The 17,233-nt window shown below is 35.0% G+C and overlaps 1 protein-coding gene across 1 annotated transcript in view; it reads right to left on the minus strand.

The window, feature by feature from the left end:
* Positions 1 to 6,518: 6,518 nt before the first annotated feature.
* Positions 6,519 to 17,233, minus strand: part of LOC103607974 (tyrosine-protein kinase Fer-like) — a gene marked incomplete at its 3' end in the record, with an annotated part of 74,263 nt that continues 63,548 nt past the window's right edge. Inside the window, exons 7-9 of the mRNA XM_008592419.1 lie at positions 15,734 to 15,856; positions 6,803 to 6,992; positions 6,519 to 6,687 (exon numbers count right to left, since the gene is read on the minus strand). Of these exons, the coding sequence (XP_008590641.1) occupies positions 6,519 to 6,687; positions 6,803 to 6,992; positions 15,734 to 15,856 (482 nt within the window). The remainder of the gene's footprint in view (positions 6,688 to 6,802; positions 6,993 to 15,733; positions 15,857 to 17,233) is intronic.

Genomic DNA, 17,233 nt, shown 5'->3' on the forward strand with positions numbered 1-17,233 from the left:
ACTACTATTCTTTTTGGCTTAGCCCAACATGTTCCAAATTCTGAAATTCATTTCTTCTTAAAACACCTATTAATATCCCACAAACCAGTGGAATATGTATACAGAGAAAACAATGAATTTACCTAATCTAATTGAGCAAATCAATATGATAAAACGCAGACCAGTTCTACTGCCAGCCCAGCAGAATAAGCATTACTAGCACAATCAGAAAGGCCTTCTATAAATTCTCATTGTGCTTCACCTTTTGAAATTATAATGGTCTCAAAGATATTTTCTCTAAATTCACTAAAGATACATATTCTTCTAATTCATTTTATCCTCTGTGATAGAGTACTGCTAAAGTTCAGATGAATTTATTCCTCTCCAGTAAATCTATAAGCTGAAAAGACTAATCTTCCTAATATGATTATAAGTGTTATAGATATGCTGTCAAGTTGGGGGAGGTAGGGTGAAACTCTGAAAATAAGTTAACACTATGATTAATGGTTTTTAAAGGTTGCTCTACTTAGTAAGGCCCCCCCCAAAATTATTTTTTAATATTAAGGTTTACAAAATGGTAGGCTTTTATTGTTGTGGCAGACATGAAGCAATCACTATTCATTATATTCCCTCACAGGTGTGTCATTAGAAGTGTTTCATTCGTATTATTTATTCTGCTAATAGTGTGATTGGCTAGAGGAAATAATGGTGAATTCAAAAATTTTAAGATTTAATTATCTATCCTGTCATGTCACCGTCAACTGATTTAACAACCTATCTTCCAAAAGCACTTTTCCTTAAATTCTATGCTGAAATCTGGAAGATAAGCATTGTCTTTCAAAATTTTAGATTTAAATGTTTATCATCTGTCTTTTGACCACTCTGGGGCTCCTATGAACTGATCTCACCACTTTTTAAAATTACCATTGCCTTTTTGATGTCCTCTCTCTTCCTTATGCAACTTAAATTCTTTTGTCAATCATTATAATCACTTTCTTACATGCACCTTCCTTCCTTTGCCTCTCTCTTACTTCATTCATCTTATTTACGATGAACCATAGCCTTTAATAAATCCAACTCTCTCCCTACTCTGCATAGTGCGAGGATGGCTTAGCACACCTGTTAGAAAAAAGACTACCACGCTGACAAGTCCCTCCTTAAATTCATGATCCCAGTAATATACAGTTCACTACATATTTCTGGTTGTGTTGTGGAAGATCACAACCTTAGGTGAGTCCTTACTACTAGTCAGCAATCACACTGTATTGTCCTAGTCCATTCATTCTCCCATTCTCCTAGATGATTATTTCACACCTTCTTCTGTTCTTCAAATATCTGTAATACCTCTTCCCACAACTTCACTCTGAGCCAATGACCTTGACTTCTACCTCACTGAGAACACAAAGCAATCAGAAGAGAAAATCAGCAGAAGTCCTATCACCACCATATCCATCCACCTCTCAGTAACTACCATCCTGCCTGCAATTATTGTGCCAATATTAAAGCCAGTACACTTGGGTACTAGGTCCCATCTTCTCTCACTTACTTAAGGAATTTATTTTGATAACTGTCCCTTTTCTTCCCAAGATGGTTTGTTTTTCCTTTTCTACTAGATTACACCTTTAACATTTAGACATAATTTCCTCTTCTTTAAATAAATAAATACTCAAATATTTCCAAATTTACTGCCCTATTATTTTACACACTTTTGCAACAAAAGTCCTTGAAAAATTTATCTATGCTCATTATATGCAATTTTTCCCTTTTCTTTCTTTCTTAAACCCATCCTAATCAGGGCTTTATCCCACCATTCCATTGAAACTGCTCATCACTGGCCTCTGTGTTGCTAACTCCTATGCTCAACTATCAGTTCTCACCTTACTGCATCCATCAATATTTAACACAATTGATTATTCCATTCTGCCTTGAAACACATTCTTCACTCAGCTTCAAGGATACCAGATTCTCTTTCTTGTCTTCTCCCTCATTGTTTACTCCTTCTCAATCTGTTCTACTGATTCCTCTTCTTCTCCTAGACACCTTAACTTAAAGTGCCCCAGAGTTCAATCTTTGTTCCTCTTTTCTTCTCCATGCTCTCTTACTTGGTGTCCTTCTACAGTCAAATGGTTTTAAATACCATCTGATGTCTACAACTCTCAAATTTATATCTCTGGTCCCAATCATGCTCCTATACTCCAGGCCCAAATACCAAAATTTCTACTGACTTGTCCTTTTGGAAAGACAAACTGAAGTCTTGATCTTCTTCATCAAAGCTGTTCTACACGTAGTCTTTCCACCTCACTCAAAACCAATTCCACCCCTCTAGTGCTCTGGCCAAAAACCTTAAAGCCATCCCTGAATCCTCTTTCTCATACCCCACATCGACAGGCAATCTCACGGACTCAACTTTCAAAATATGTCCAGGAGCTAAACAGTTCTGGCCATTTCCATCCTTACTCAAACCATCATTTTCTATCCCTTAGGCTACTGCAATAGTCTCATTCTTCCATCCTTGCTCTCTTATGTATATTCTTTCCACTTAAATCAAAAGTCAGAATAATGTCATTCCTCTGTTATTATCCCACCACCACAATGGTTCCCTATTTCACTCACAGAAAGGCCATAATCCAAGGACCCAAGATCTGTTCCCCATTAGTTTTCTAACTTCTTTTCCCTGCTCTCATCTTTCCCTTCACTCAGGGCTCCTTGATATACCTTGAACAGTCTAGACATACTCCTGTCTTATAGTCTTTGCAATGGATACACCCTCTGGCTGGAATATTCTTTCCCCAGAAATTGACGTGACTTACCAGCTCCCCGTTTCGAATCTTTGTTCAAATGTCACCCTTTCAGTGATGTTTATCCTGACTTGAATTTAAAATTGGATCCCAACCTCTGACCCTCGAGACCCCCAATCCTCTACCCCTACTCTGTTTTTACTCTTTGGTATTTATCATCCAACATAACATATAATTTACTTATCAACTGCTACTTATCACAGCATGTAACCTCTAAGTGAGGAGTTCTTTTATTAGTTTTATACACTGCTGTATCCCAAGCATCTAGCAAAGTGTTTGACACATATTAGGTGCTCAGTAAATATTGCTTGAATGAATAAATGAAAAATGCTTAACTATAGTGCTATGATTTAAAAGTCCCCTCCAAAACTCATGTTGAAATTGAATTGCCATTGTGATGGTATTAAGAGGTAGGACCTTTAAGAGGTCATTATGTCATGAGGACTCCACTTTCATAAATGGATTAATGCCATTATCATGGAAGTGGGTTCCTAATAAAAGGATGAAGTTCAGGCCCCATCCTCTCTCTGCCATGTTTGCTTGACTTTCTGCATTCCACCTTCAGCCATGGGGTGATGCAGCACAAAGGCCGTCAACAGATGCTGGTGCCATGCTCTTGGGCTTCCCAGCCTCCAGAACCATAAGCCAAATAAACTTATTTTTTTAATAAATTACCTAATCTGTGGTATTCTGTTATAGCAGCAGAAAACAGTTAAGACACATAGACAATACAGAATGACTGTGCAATACTTAAAATTTATCATTTTGTTCCTTTGTATTTTGGCCAAAATTAGACCTAAGGTGAAAAAAGACAACATTAGAAGGATGACCTGTCCTGACAGAGATGATTATATTATTGCCTCCACAAAGTTTTTTAGATTTTTGTAAATTAATATATGGGTGCCTTAGTCCATTTTGTGCTGCAATAACAGAATACCTGAGACTGGATAACTTATAAAGTACAAAAATTTATTTCTCACAGTTCTTCAGGCTGGGAAGTCCAAGATCAGGTGGTGACAGTTCTGGCATCTAGTAAGGGCCCAGTCTCGCCTTCCAAGATGGTGCCTTGACAGCTGCATCTTTCAAAGTGGAGGAACACTTCATCTTTACACAGTGGAATGGCAAAGAGGCAAAAGGGGCCAAATTCACCATTTCATAATGGCATTAATCCCACCCATAAGGACTGAGTTCTCATAGTCTAATCACCTCTCAAAGGACCTACATCTCTTAATACTGTTAAAATGGCAATTAAATTTCAGCATGAGTTTTGGAGGGGATAAACAGCCAAAACATGGCAATGGGCTTTAACTCAGCAATTTATAAAGCCAATACATCTAAGAATCTGACTATACAACCCTAACCCTGCTTACATATCTGAATCACCTGAAATTTTTATAAGAACATACAATCCACAGCCCATCTCTATGACACAGTTCCTTATAACACTCTTCCACAGAAACATTCACTACTGAAGAGTCAATGCTTTAGTTAACACTGCCACTAAGATCATGTACAATAACTAACTGTCTCTCCTACTCTTAAATAATCTTTAGGACAAGTTTTCACAATTTTCCATATCATAGTTTAATTTTGAGTTCTTCCAATTTTTCCAATATTCAACCAAATTCCTTTTGTTGAAATTTTACACCATTTATAAAGATGGAATTTATAAAGAGGAAATACCAATGAAACTTCTTACATTAAATCCAGGCTCTTCTTGTAATGTTATTCATAAAGCAATCCGTAAACAGTCATTTGGGAAGGGAGGAGACCCATTTAAAGCTTTAATATTTTTATTATTTTCAAATAAACTGAAAAGTAATATTCTAATTGTTAATTGAAAAGACTGAATTATGCAAAGATTTCACTGATATACATGGTAGTATTATGTTTTAAGAACTGTACGTTGCAAATATTTCTACTTGCTTTTACTCTATAAAACATACTGCAAAACTTTGTTAATTGGTCTCATTTCGGCAGATACCATGATTGATAAAAATCGGTTTATTACTTTAAACTACATATATTTTAATATTCCTTTGTAAAACTCCTTAAAGACTTACTAAAGGTCTGCTTTAATTAATAGATAAAATATGTTTATAATTATTATTTCCACTACTTAAAATAAGTTGAATAAAATGAAATATGCAGCTTTCCTCTGTAAAAATTTACAAGGTATTATCACCACGTAAAAAATGGGTGTAAGACAGAGTTTGAAGGCGACAGAAAGCAGTTTGTTCTCTTAAACTGTATTATACATTCTCTCTGAAACATTATTTAATTCATTTGCTAAATAAAGCTTTTCTTTACAATTATGAAAGATTAAACCCAAAATGATGACAAACTCTTAATAAAATAAGAATTAATTAACTATTATATTTTAAATTTGAAAGACAGATTTTGAACCATACTTATCAAGCAGGGGTTTCTATCATCTAGCAACTTAAATAACTATCTTTTATTTTATCATAATAATGCCAAAATGGATTATCTGCCCTAAAATTAGATAACTAGTTTTAACCAATATGCCACTAAGTCAAGCCATTAAATAACCAATTCCACACCCACATGGAGACAGGGGAATATTATAACCACACTCGGTACAAAGATTTACTAGCTAAGGTTTTCAAAAGCCAACCAAAAAAACCCCCAAAACTTCAGAAGTTCCTCTGAAAGAATGTATATTCCAGATAGTTATCAAGAGTCATAAAGCAAGAGAGGGACTCTAATAGGGCCCTTGGAACATATGCTAAGATCCTTATAGGTAGGACAGTAAAAGAGAGCAAGGAATCATAATTCACAATTCACAAAGTGATGTGTAGATGAGTATGGCTCAATTAGTAACAAAAATAGCAATAGCCACAATAGTTTAATTACTTCATATTCATTTCTACATTTATCACTTTCAGATACAGCCTTTTTCCCCTATGGAGACGTTTAATCCATTTGACAATCAAATCATACTATTTAGAGCCATATGAACTAAAAATTACTGAAATATCAGCTACAGCATCATAAATTATAATAGTTCCATCTATGGACTACATTCAGCTACCCACAGAAAAACCCAAAACTATAGCTGAGACTTTTTCAACCTTGGCAGGATTGACATTTGGGGCTGGATAATTTTTTGTCAGGAGTGTGAAGAAGGGGCTGTTCTGTGCATTGTAGGATGTTTAGGAGCATCACGGGCCTCTACGCTCTAAATATCGAAAATACTCATCAGTTGTGACAACCAAAAAATGTCTAAAGGCACTGCCAAATGTCCTCTGGAGGGCAAAATTTCCCATTGGTCAGAACCACCAACAGATGATAGACAGATACATATATACAAAACATACATTACATACAATACATACATAGATGCATGGATATATAGATAAGAATGAAGGAAGGAAGGTAGGAAGGGAGGGAGGGAGAGAGGGAGGGAGGGAAGGAGGGAGTGAGGGAGGGACAAAAGAAGGAAAGGAAAGAAAGAATTTATACCAGGAATTCTTAAAAAGTTAATAAAACCATTTGAAATGAGTTGAATTTCAAGTTGCTGAATTTGAATGTATTTATTGTAGTTTAAGGATCATATTTATGAGCAAAAAAACTTTTTAAAACTAAATCGGTATTTTTTTACTGTGAAAACAATAAACACACTAGCACTCTGAGGTAAATAAGATTCTACTGTTCTTAAGAAGAAAAAATAATAGCTTTCTCCTTACTTCTTACTTCTATCTTAAGAAAACACCCTACCTTCCTGCTGTCTCCCAGGAATAAAAACAATTGCAGTCTTTCTTTTCAGTTTTGAAGGCAAGAGAAGAGCTTTTTCCTCTGACTCTACAGGTGGTTCCTGAAAGTGCTCTCCAGGTGACCTGAGGTGACTGACAAGTCTATTTGCATTTACAAACAAGTTTAATAGGACCTGCATATTAACAAGAGTAATAATTTGTTATAGTAAATTGGAATTACTTTTTATAGTCACTAATTACCTAGACACTACTCTTTCATGTTTTTCACTAGATTACTCTTTAGCTTACCATAGATGTAACTGATCGTGCATCTTCTTCATAATTTATAACTGGAGGTGGCTCTTTCCCATCATTTTCTTGTACTTTTTGCTCTAGTAATTCTTTCTGTGCTGCAAACTTTGCCTCAGTGCATCTCAGCTGCTGGATTGACTGTTTCAGCTCTTCAAGTGTCTGTTTTTGGCTTAGCAGAAGCACAATACTAAAAGAGAATAAATTAAATATAAATTATTTCAACTTCTTTAAGAAGTAAAGACATTATACTTTTGTTTTCCTTCATTTTCCTCTTTGAGTCCACCAGAATCGTAAGAAATATGAAACTAAATAGATTTTAAGTCGTCACAATATTTATTAAATGTTAGCATTAGCAAAATGGAAAAAATGTTTAGAAGCAAAAGCCAAATTCAAGACACTGTCAAGTATATTGTAATCTATGGCATTCCTTTTATTTTACAGCTAAACCATATACCTCACAGAGTAGAGACACTTAGGTCCAGAAGTTTAGGACCTAAAATGAATTAAAATGAAGGAGAATCTTAAATTTATTTCAAATCTCAAAGGCAATATACCTAGTGTCGGATCTGGGCCTAAGGTAAAATAAATCCAATCAAGGTGACATCATGGGCACCAAGCTTTTGTGTATGTCGTGACTGGTATGTGTTTAGAGTCAGGGAAAGCTGTTATGACAAGGACTGGGGGCTGAGTTTTGATTAAGGGAGTGAGCAAAATGTAAGTCCTCAGATCTTTCCAATATCACCATCTCTCCTTAATGAACTACACAGGCAACATGTTGCTTTATTGTTACTTTTACCCTTTGGAGGCTGCCTTCAATGGGAATTTCAAACTAATTCACCCACATTAAACCCACAGGAAAACAGGTAGTGGTGATGGGAACAACTCTGGAAACACCCCCAATATACAAGTATAGTATAATAATTAGATAACACTTCCAAAAGTTCACGGAAAAATAGAATTAAAAGATAATATGAATCTTTCCATGGACTTTTTGAAATACCCTCATTTCTTAAAAAACTGAGCCATGCACTGCTAAATTATTAATATTTAAGAGACAATAGATTATAAATTAGTAAGCTTAAGAACTGTAGAATAAGGTCAGAAAATGTTATTTTCTTAAATTGAAACTTGTACAGGGGCCGGCCCGGTGGCGCACTGCTACAGTGCGCCGCTTGGGAAGTGCGGCGGCGCTCCCGCTGAGGGTTCGGATCCCACATACAGACCGGCCGCTCACTGGCTGAGTGAGGTGCGGACGCAACACCGAGGGTTGCGATCCCGTTGCCGGTCCCGGTCCAGTACGGGTGCGACACTGAGGGTTGCGATCCGTTGCAGGTCACGAAAAAAGACAAAAAGAAAAAAAAAAAAAAAGAAACTTGTACAGATTAACATAAACTGAATAAGTATTCATAAGCAGAAGTTACCCACACTAAGATTTATTTGTAAATATGCTGATCAATATTTTGAAAACCAAGTTCCAATCTAATTAAGGAGGTTGCAACCTCAGTGACTGCTATAAAGAAAGCTGTAATCTCCTCAATTACACTATTGAAATGAGTTTGAGGCAAAAATACAGAAAACAGAGTGAAGTTTGGGAAAAGCAGAACTAATGAGTAAGAATATTTGTGAGAGACCTAGCAATGTCCAGAAGACAGACTACTCGAACAAGTAAAATTCAATAAATAGTAATTATCATTTGTATCACTATCATTCAACAATCTGTAACATATGTTCTAAATCCACACAGATTTCCTGTTAAATTCATGCTGGTTTGCTTAATAGTTGGTACTCCTTTATTGTAATAAATTGGGACTTTTTCTCTGTGAATCTCTTGACAGAAATTGATTTTTAAAACATCACTTTTGTGAACATAAATTTATAATAACCAGGTCTTAGAAAATTTTACACCCACAATGTACTTAAAACTTCCTTAAGCTTTCTTTGCATTTCCTAGCTACCAAAAAAAAAAAAAAAATCACAAGGATAATAGTATAAGAAACAATTTAAAATATACAAGGTAAGATAGTAAAAGTACATTCTCGGGTACATCTGGAAGATAGTCAAAAGAAGGTGCATGATTTCAAAAATGTGGACAAAATCAACAGGAAAAATAAAACTCTAAAATCATTACTGTTACTAGTGGTCTTTTGCAAACAAATTTCATAAAGACTAATGAAAAAAATGCAAAAAATTAAATTCAAATTAAAAGAATGAAAATGAGCTTTGTAAAAAATGAAATTTAATATGACAAATCAGGCACAACAGCTGCAAAAATATTAAATATTAACTGAATATCCAAGTGTAATTCAAAAAACCTCTATTTATGGAAGTAAATAACATACATTTTACTCTATCTTAAACTTCATAGTAAGCTGAATAATGGCCCCCAAAAGATGACATCTTTACTTACAGAATCTAAAGAGTTTGTTACTTTACATAGCAAAAGGACTTTTCAGATATGATTAAGTTAAGGATGTTACAATGGGGAGATTTTATCCAGGTGAATCCAAATATTCATAAGCATCCTTATAAGAGGGAGGCAAGAGGCACAATGTCAGACAATGCGAACAGCAGCAGAAAAGGAAAAGGAACGAGGACAGCCTCTAGAAGTTGGAAAAAGCAAAGAAGCAAATTCTCTCCTAGAGCTTCCAGAAGAAATCAGCCCTATCAACACCTTGGTTTTAGGCTGTAACACATATTTCTGATTTCTAACCTCCAGAACTGTGAGAGAATAAATTTGTGCTGTTTTAAGCTCCAATGTCTGCAGCAATTTGTTTACAGCAACAAGAAGAAATTACAAACTCTAATAGAAATCATATCATTTTCATTTCATGTAAAAGGAAAGGATTAAACCATTATAGAAAATTGAAATTAAAAAAAATTTCAAGTCATATATATTATACAGTTTAGAGAAAGAACTCTATTTTTTAAAATGACTTCTCATGGCGTTTTTTTTTGTCTTTTTCCGTGTCCGGCAATGGATCGCAACCCTCAGTGTTGCCCCCGTACCGGACCGGGACCGGCAACGGGATCGCAACCCTCGGCGTTGCTCCCGCGCCTTGCTCAGCCAGTGAGCGGGAACCGGTCTGTATGTGGGATCCGAACCCTCGGCGGGAGCGCTGCCGCACTTCCCAAGCGGCGCACTACAGCAGGGTGCCACCGGGCCGGCCCCTTCATGGCGTTTTGAATCTCCATGTATTACTATTATTTCACCTTTATTTTACCCTGGATAAAAAATGATCCTAAAACATTTATGTAATTAGAAGAATCACTAATACTGTGATTTTCTAACTAGAGCAATCCATTTTCTCTCACCCTTATTAGGAACCTGAATAGCCCCTTACCAGTTTTAATTACTTTAATATTTGCTTATGGAATCCTCCACTGAAAGTTGGAACTCTTCCTTTAAAAGATGACTATTCATTGATATTTATGCTCTTAGGAATATCCGAGATCCAGCTCTTGCAACCACTGTATTATATCATATTGGCAGTTACTTAGACACTCTGAGTCATTATCCTAACAGCAAGAATGACATTACAGTGTAAATTTCCTGGCTTTGAATTTAGTGGTTTTTAAAGACAATGAAACTTGCAAGACAGGTATGACTCTAGTCCTCTTTTCTAGTCATTGATTTCATGTCTGATCATGAAAAAATTAGCTTCTGAGCAAAAATTAGCTTCTTCCAATTAATCCCATTGTAGCCTTATGTATAATGACATAATTTCACATATATTAACATTTTGCTTTTGCTCAATAATTATTACAAAAAAGTACTGCTGTTATCAATATATAACATACTGCTATGGGTTGTCAGTAATTACCACAAAAAAGTACTGCTGTCATCAATGTATAACATACTGCTATGAGTTGTCAGTAATTACCACAAAAAAGTACTGCTGTCATCAATATATAACATACTGCTATGGGTTAAATGTGTCCCCAAAAGTTCATGTATTGGAAGCTTAATCTCCATTGTAACAGTGTTAAGAGGGTGGGAAATCCTATTATGGTAATTGAAAGGTAGTGCCTTTAAGAGGTGATTAGATTGTGAGGATCACACCCTCGTTAATGGATTAATCCATTGATGGTTTAATGGGCAGTCATGGGCATGGTTCTGATGGCTTTATAAGGAGAGAAAGTGAGTGGGTTAGCTCTCTCTTGCTCAGCCTATTCTCACCATGTGACGCCCTGGTGTAGAGTCACCACCAAGAAAATGGCCTCACCAGATGTGTTCCCTGGACTTTGGACTTCCCAGCCTCTGAAACTGTAAGAAATAAATTTCATTTTCTTTTAAATTACGCAGTTTCAGGTATTCTGTTATAAGCAACAGAAATGGACTGATACACATACTATACAATTATTTTATATGTTTATAACACCATTGAGCAAACAAGCTATGTATATTTCAATAAGTAGAAAACTATAGTAAGTGCATAATTATACAATATAAGATGCATAGGAAGCCATAAATAAATTTAAAACATGGAAGGGATCAGGACCTTTGCATATGCTACTTCCTATCTCTGAACACTCTTTCCACACACTCTCCATGTACAGGCCACCTTCTATCCTTCAGGTTTCAGCAAAAATGTCGTCTCCTAGGAAACCCCCAACCATCTATGTTAAGTATGTGCTCCTCTGTTATTCTTCTATCTGCATCCTTGTTTCATTCTTTCATAGCAATTATCACAACTAGTAGCTTTTTAGAACTTCATATTGGTCTCTTCCACAAAAGTATAAGCTTCATGAGATATGTGACCATGTATGTCTTACCTCTCATTGTATTCACAGCAACTAGTAGATGTGCAATCAATTGTTACTGAATGAATTCCATATCTATATAGCATATTTCTTGTAGTACACATACATAACCCACACCCAAAAGTTCTAAGCCAAAAAAAAAAAAAAAGTCCCAGAATTTGAAGACTAGAACACTATTATAGATTGTTTAAGTCTTACCTTTACCAGAAACTAGATGTGACATTTTGCAAGTCTCTTAAAATTTCTGGCCCTCAGAGGTCACATAATTAGAAAGTCAGGGAGGTTAAATCAAATGATCTCTTAAAATTCTGCATGGCTCTAAGAGTTATGATTTTATAATACATAAAGTATTTTTAAGTACTAAGTGATAATGGTATAAAACAGGTTAAAACAATACAAAATTAAATAATTACTTACTTTTTTGGAAATCAAACCAAGCATTCAAACCAATAGTAATATTATAGCTCTATATGCCATTGAGTCATAAATGACATATGCTTGGCATATTTCCCCATAAACTATTTTCTAACCCAGTGCTCAAGGATCATAAATCAGGAAAAGATTGATATTATTTCCATTTGAATAAATGTGCTTTAGAAGTAATGAGTAAAGGTATGTATACTAGAGTGACACTTTGTGCTGTACTAAAATTATACCATTTCAAGTGGCTGGTTTTACTCTTTTCATTCTTTTTTTTCTTTTTTATAAAATACTGCAATAGATACATTTCAACCACGACCTGCATTACTTATATAAGCTTGAATTCTTCTCTTCTTAGTGTAAATTTGACATCACATAAAAGCTATTCCTTAGGTTTATTTTTACTCCATATTACTCAATTACAGAAATCAAAGCTACCAAATGATTTCTCATATAATTTATTTTTTCACTGTTATTAGAAGATGATTTAGAGACATTTAAATTCAAATTTAAAGGATTTGATTTTAGTCCCTTACATTTTGATAGGACAAATAATGGTATTTTTATTGAGTAAAAATTCAGTATAATTTCATTGATTTAGAAATAATTTAAGAATGTGACAAAGAATATTTTTAGTATCTGTTAAAAACTGTAGTTTTATTGATTTGATTACTTTGAAGAAACAGTATATGAAGCTAACAGTGTTGCAAAGTAAAGATAATTCTATTTGTAAAACTAGATAAAAATTGCCTTTAATTATATATATGTATTTTAATATGTATGTGTAGATGTATACACATGTACACCAAAAGAGGAAATGCTCAAGAAATATTAAGAAATTGAAATGCAAACATTTCACCTTAGAATCCCTTTCAGACTATTTGTTTAGCAAAATATTTTAACACATAATTGAAAGGCAAACTTTAACCCTACCAATGACTGAATTGATGAGATGTAGCAATGACTTTTTAGTTATCTAAATATACCTAACATTCTCAAGATTATGCACTGAAGCTAACAAAAAAAACTCCATGGTAACAAAAGGCCAACAGAAACAGGTCTCATTCCCTGAAAAGTTTGACATTACTTACCCCTTCTAACTTATTTTCCTAAGAATGCTATTAAAATCATAGGATCAAGCAAATTCTATGATTAAAAAGACAGTAGCTTTGGAGTCAGGAACTTACACGTTTTCTACAACTTACTAGGTATATGGTTATAGGTAAGTTATCTAAACTCTCAAAGCCCTAAAGGTAAAATACAAGCCATTATACAGACAGCATAGCAAGATAACATTCAGTGAGTTAATACATATATCCAGCATAATATATGGCACAGAGTAATAACTCAAGACATGCTACTTTCCATACACTCATCACCCTCTAAGCCCTCTCTCTTTTACTCCCATTCTCATCTCCTGAAAAACATAAATAGGTAGAAGAATGCAGATTTTACTCGTTGTGTAGATGAAAAGAGAGGCAAATATTCAAATTTTTTTTTTTAAGTAAAAAAAAAAATCAAAGACTCTCCTAACTTCTAAGTTAAGGGAACCCTTAAAGATTACCTCTTCCAACAAATATAGTCAGACATCTTGGTGACAGAGTCAGCATATTCTATTGTCTTCCTTTATCTCCACTAAATTTTAAAATAGAAGTCATTTACAATGTATGCATTTGCAAAACTATAAAAAGTAGAGCTACTTGGTCATTTGTTAACATATGAAGAGATTCATTTGCAAATAGAGAAAAGCACAAGATAATTCTTTTGATTTTATATGTAAAATGGTTGATAAGTTTTATTTTTATTGTTCAAAAAGAATCTTCTGTTGATACAATACTGAAAATTTCCAGATTTATTAAAGGAATGCACAGAGTAACTCAAATTTTCCTGTTTTCATCTTTAAAAGGATTCTAATATGATAAAAGACTAATTCTAATATGATATTGCAATGAACTGAATGTTGTATGCTACCAATATTCATATGCTGAAATTCTAACTCCCAATGTGATGGTATTAGGAGATGGAGACTTTGGGAGGTAATTAGGGCATGAGGGCAGAGCCCTCAAGAATGGGATTAGTGCCCTTATGAAAGGGATCCCAGAGAGCTCATATCTTCTTTCTGCTGTGTGAGACTACAAGAAGACAGAAGTCTACAGTCCAGAAGAGGACCCTCATAAGAACCCAACCATGCTAGCACCAGATCTAGGACTTAAAACTTCCAGAACTGTGATAAGTAAATTTCTGTTCTTTGTAAGCCACTCAATCTATGACACTTTGTTATAGCAGACTAAGACAGCACTTTAATACCAAATTGTAATAAGAGCTACAGTATAAATGGGAGAAACAGGACTCCTAATATTCTGTTTGGTATAATAGGATAGACGGTGTTGCCATTCACTGAAATAAGGAACACAAACAACTAGATCAGGTTGGGTTGGGCTGAATTGTATTGAGGAAACTTTTAATTCAGCCTTAGACATGGGAAATTTAGGGTACTTCTAAGACATCCAAAGAGGTACGTCAAAGAGCCAATTGATTACATGGCCACAGAGTTCAAAAAAGAAATCCAAATGACAGTAATAAATGGGTCATCTTCAGGAGGTCACCTAGAAAGAGAGTTCAGAGAGGGGAGTGACAAAGCCTAGGGCCGTGCCTTCAGTAATTCCAAAATGGACAGTCTGAGTGGAAGAATACGTTTGCAAAGGAGGGGCCAGAAAGAGAGGTGTATGATCTGGCATCGTAGATTCCAAACGCCAAGGGAAAAGAAGGAACATGAAGTCAGCAAAGTCAGATGACATCACGAAGTCAAGTAAGGCAGTTGCTAAATTTACCTAGCAGTGCAGAGGTCACTGATGTTCATTTTTTCTAGTGATGGGGCAAAATATGTGTGTTGAAAACTAAGTGGGAATTGAGGAAATGAGGGAGCATAATCATTCTTAGAACAAGTTTAAACTAAAAACAAGTTAGAGTAGTTGGGGTTAAATATGGAGATTAAAGAAGGATTACTTGGGGGTGGGTGGAAAAATGAAGATTGTTTATAGGAGACAAGACTTAAGTATATTTGAAAAGTAAATACAAGGACCCAATTGAGAAGAAAAGGTGAACATAATATATAAAACAATAAAAAATTTAGGGGAAAGCAAGAGATGATAGGATATAAAAAGGCACAAGAAATGGACTTAGGACAAGGAATAATTCCTCTATTTAAGTAAGGAAAGAGAATAAGTACAAATGTGGATGGGTTTGGCTGTCTAGTCCCAGAAAATAAGGGAGTTGTCACGTAATACTTCTAATTTTCTCTAAGATGTAGAAGTCCATATGCTGACTATGACGAGGGAGATAAGGGGATCAGAGATTTGAAAGAAATGGAGAATATCTGAAAAGGTGTGCAGAAAGTAAGAGCAAGTACAGACCAGAGAAATGTAGGTGTGGGGAAGTAAAGACAGTTTTTAAGGAAGTATTTTTCAGAAGATCGCTCAAACTGTTAAAACATTGAAAAATATAATCAGTACACTATATTTACAACAACACAGAATCATTTTTCCAGAGCGCACTATATTTGCAAAAACACAATCACTTTTCTAGGGTACTAGATATTAACTCAACTATACTCATATAAGATTTTACACTTAAAATAAAAATTTGGGTTTCCAGAAATGTTGTGCCCACAAAACATTTAACTGAAGTATTTCTGTAAAATTACATCAATTAAACTTTCTTCTTTCAAATTGTTTTTCTTTTACTCACTCAGACTTCTTTTCACAGCTCTTAGAAGATTCTTCAATTCTCTTCTCTAGCTCCAGGACAGCCTCCTCCTTGTTTAAAAGCATCTGCTGTGTCTGTATAAGTTCCTCTGCTAAAGTTTTCAACCTAGAATAAACAGTTTCCTCATTATCAAACAACATGTTAATTGTGTTCACTTCACACATGCCAAAAAAGCACTCATACATCTAAGGTTGTGATGTCCAAAACAGTAGCCACACATAATTTAACTTAAATTTCAGTTCCTCTGTTTCATTAGGCACATTTCAAGTGCTAAACAGAAACATTTGGCTAGTGGCTGCCTTATCGGACAGCACAAAAAGGAACATTTCAATAATCGCAGTAAATGTTCTTGGGCAGTGCTGGTCTAGAGAGTCTTCCTTCATCAAACAGAAAAACAGAAACAGAAGGCAGGGAAAGTAAAAAGAAGAGAGCACTAAAGTAAATACATACCCGTCATGTCCCAGGAAGCGTATAGTGAAAAGACTATGCTTTCTGCTTTAAGACAAACATGTACTCACATTCTGGCTTTGCCACTTTCTGTTGAGACCTTAGCCAAATTCTTAAACTCACTGAATTTACTTTCTCCTTTGTAATTTCAGTAAAGTAACACCTGCCTCATAGCACTGTTTTAAGGATCAAATGAACTAAGGTATATAAAATGACTGGTAGACATTGAATAAATTATAACTATCTGTTATCTCATTTAATCTTTACAACAATCTCATTCGATAGATACTACTATATTTACTTTAAGGAAAAGAAAGTGAGGGTCAGTTGTATAGCAGTTTAAATTAATGATAAGCTATTTCTACTTTCACATATTGTAATAATGCTTTAGAAGTATTTTCTAGATACATTTGGAGATAATTTGGTACACAAAATTAATATGTACTCACAGACCAAATAATTTCTGGTTGCACAAAATGCATTCAGCCCTTAATGGAAATATTTCTATCACAAAACACAGACAGCTATCACATCACATTAAAATTTTTATTTCCAGCCTTTTACAGCAAGCCATGAAAGCCAAAACATACAAAAGAAAATACTAAATAATCTAAATCTATAAAAATTTAAATTTATTTGAAGTTAAAAAGATCATGAAGTCAAAAGTAAAGTCAAACTGTGAAGAAATATTTGCAGTAAAAATTATTAGCAAAAGTCCGCTGGCCGGCTCCGTGGCTCGCTCGGGAGAGTGCGGCGCTGGTGGCACCGAGGCTGCGGGTTCGGATCCTATATAGGGATGGCCGGTACACTCACTGGCTGAGCGTGGTGCGGACGACACCGAGCCAAGAGTTATGATCCCTTTACCGGTCAAAAGAAAAAAAAAAAAGGTCGGTTTTATGGGCCGAGGATGCGATGCTAAGCAGTGCTGACTGTTTGGGATATTTGGTATTTCATTCATAATTGGATAGACAGATTGATAGATGAAGTTTTGATCCTCTTGTCTCAAAATAGTTCTTAGAAAAGTCACAATTCAGA

This window comes from Galeopterus variegatus, unplaced genomic scaffold, assembly GCF_000696425.1.
Source record: "Galeopterus variegatus unplaced genomic scaffold, G_variegatus-3.0.2 Scaffold7910, whole genome shotgun sequence".
Classification (NCBI taxonomy): domain Eukaryota; kingdom Metazoa; phylum Chordata; class Mammalia; order Dermoptera; family Cynocephalidae; genus Galeopterus; species Galeopterus variegatus.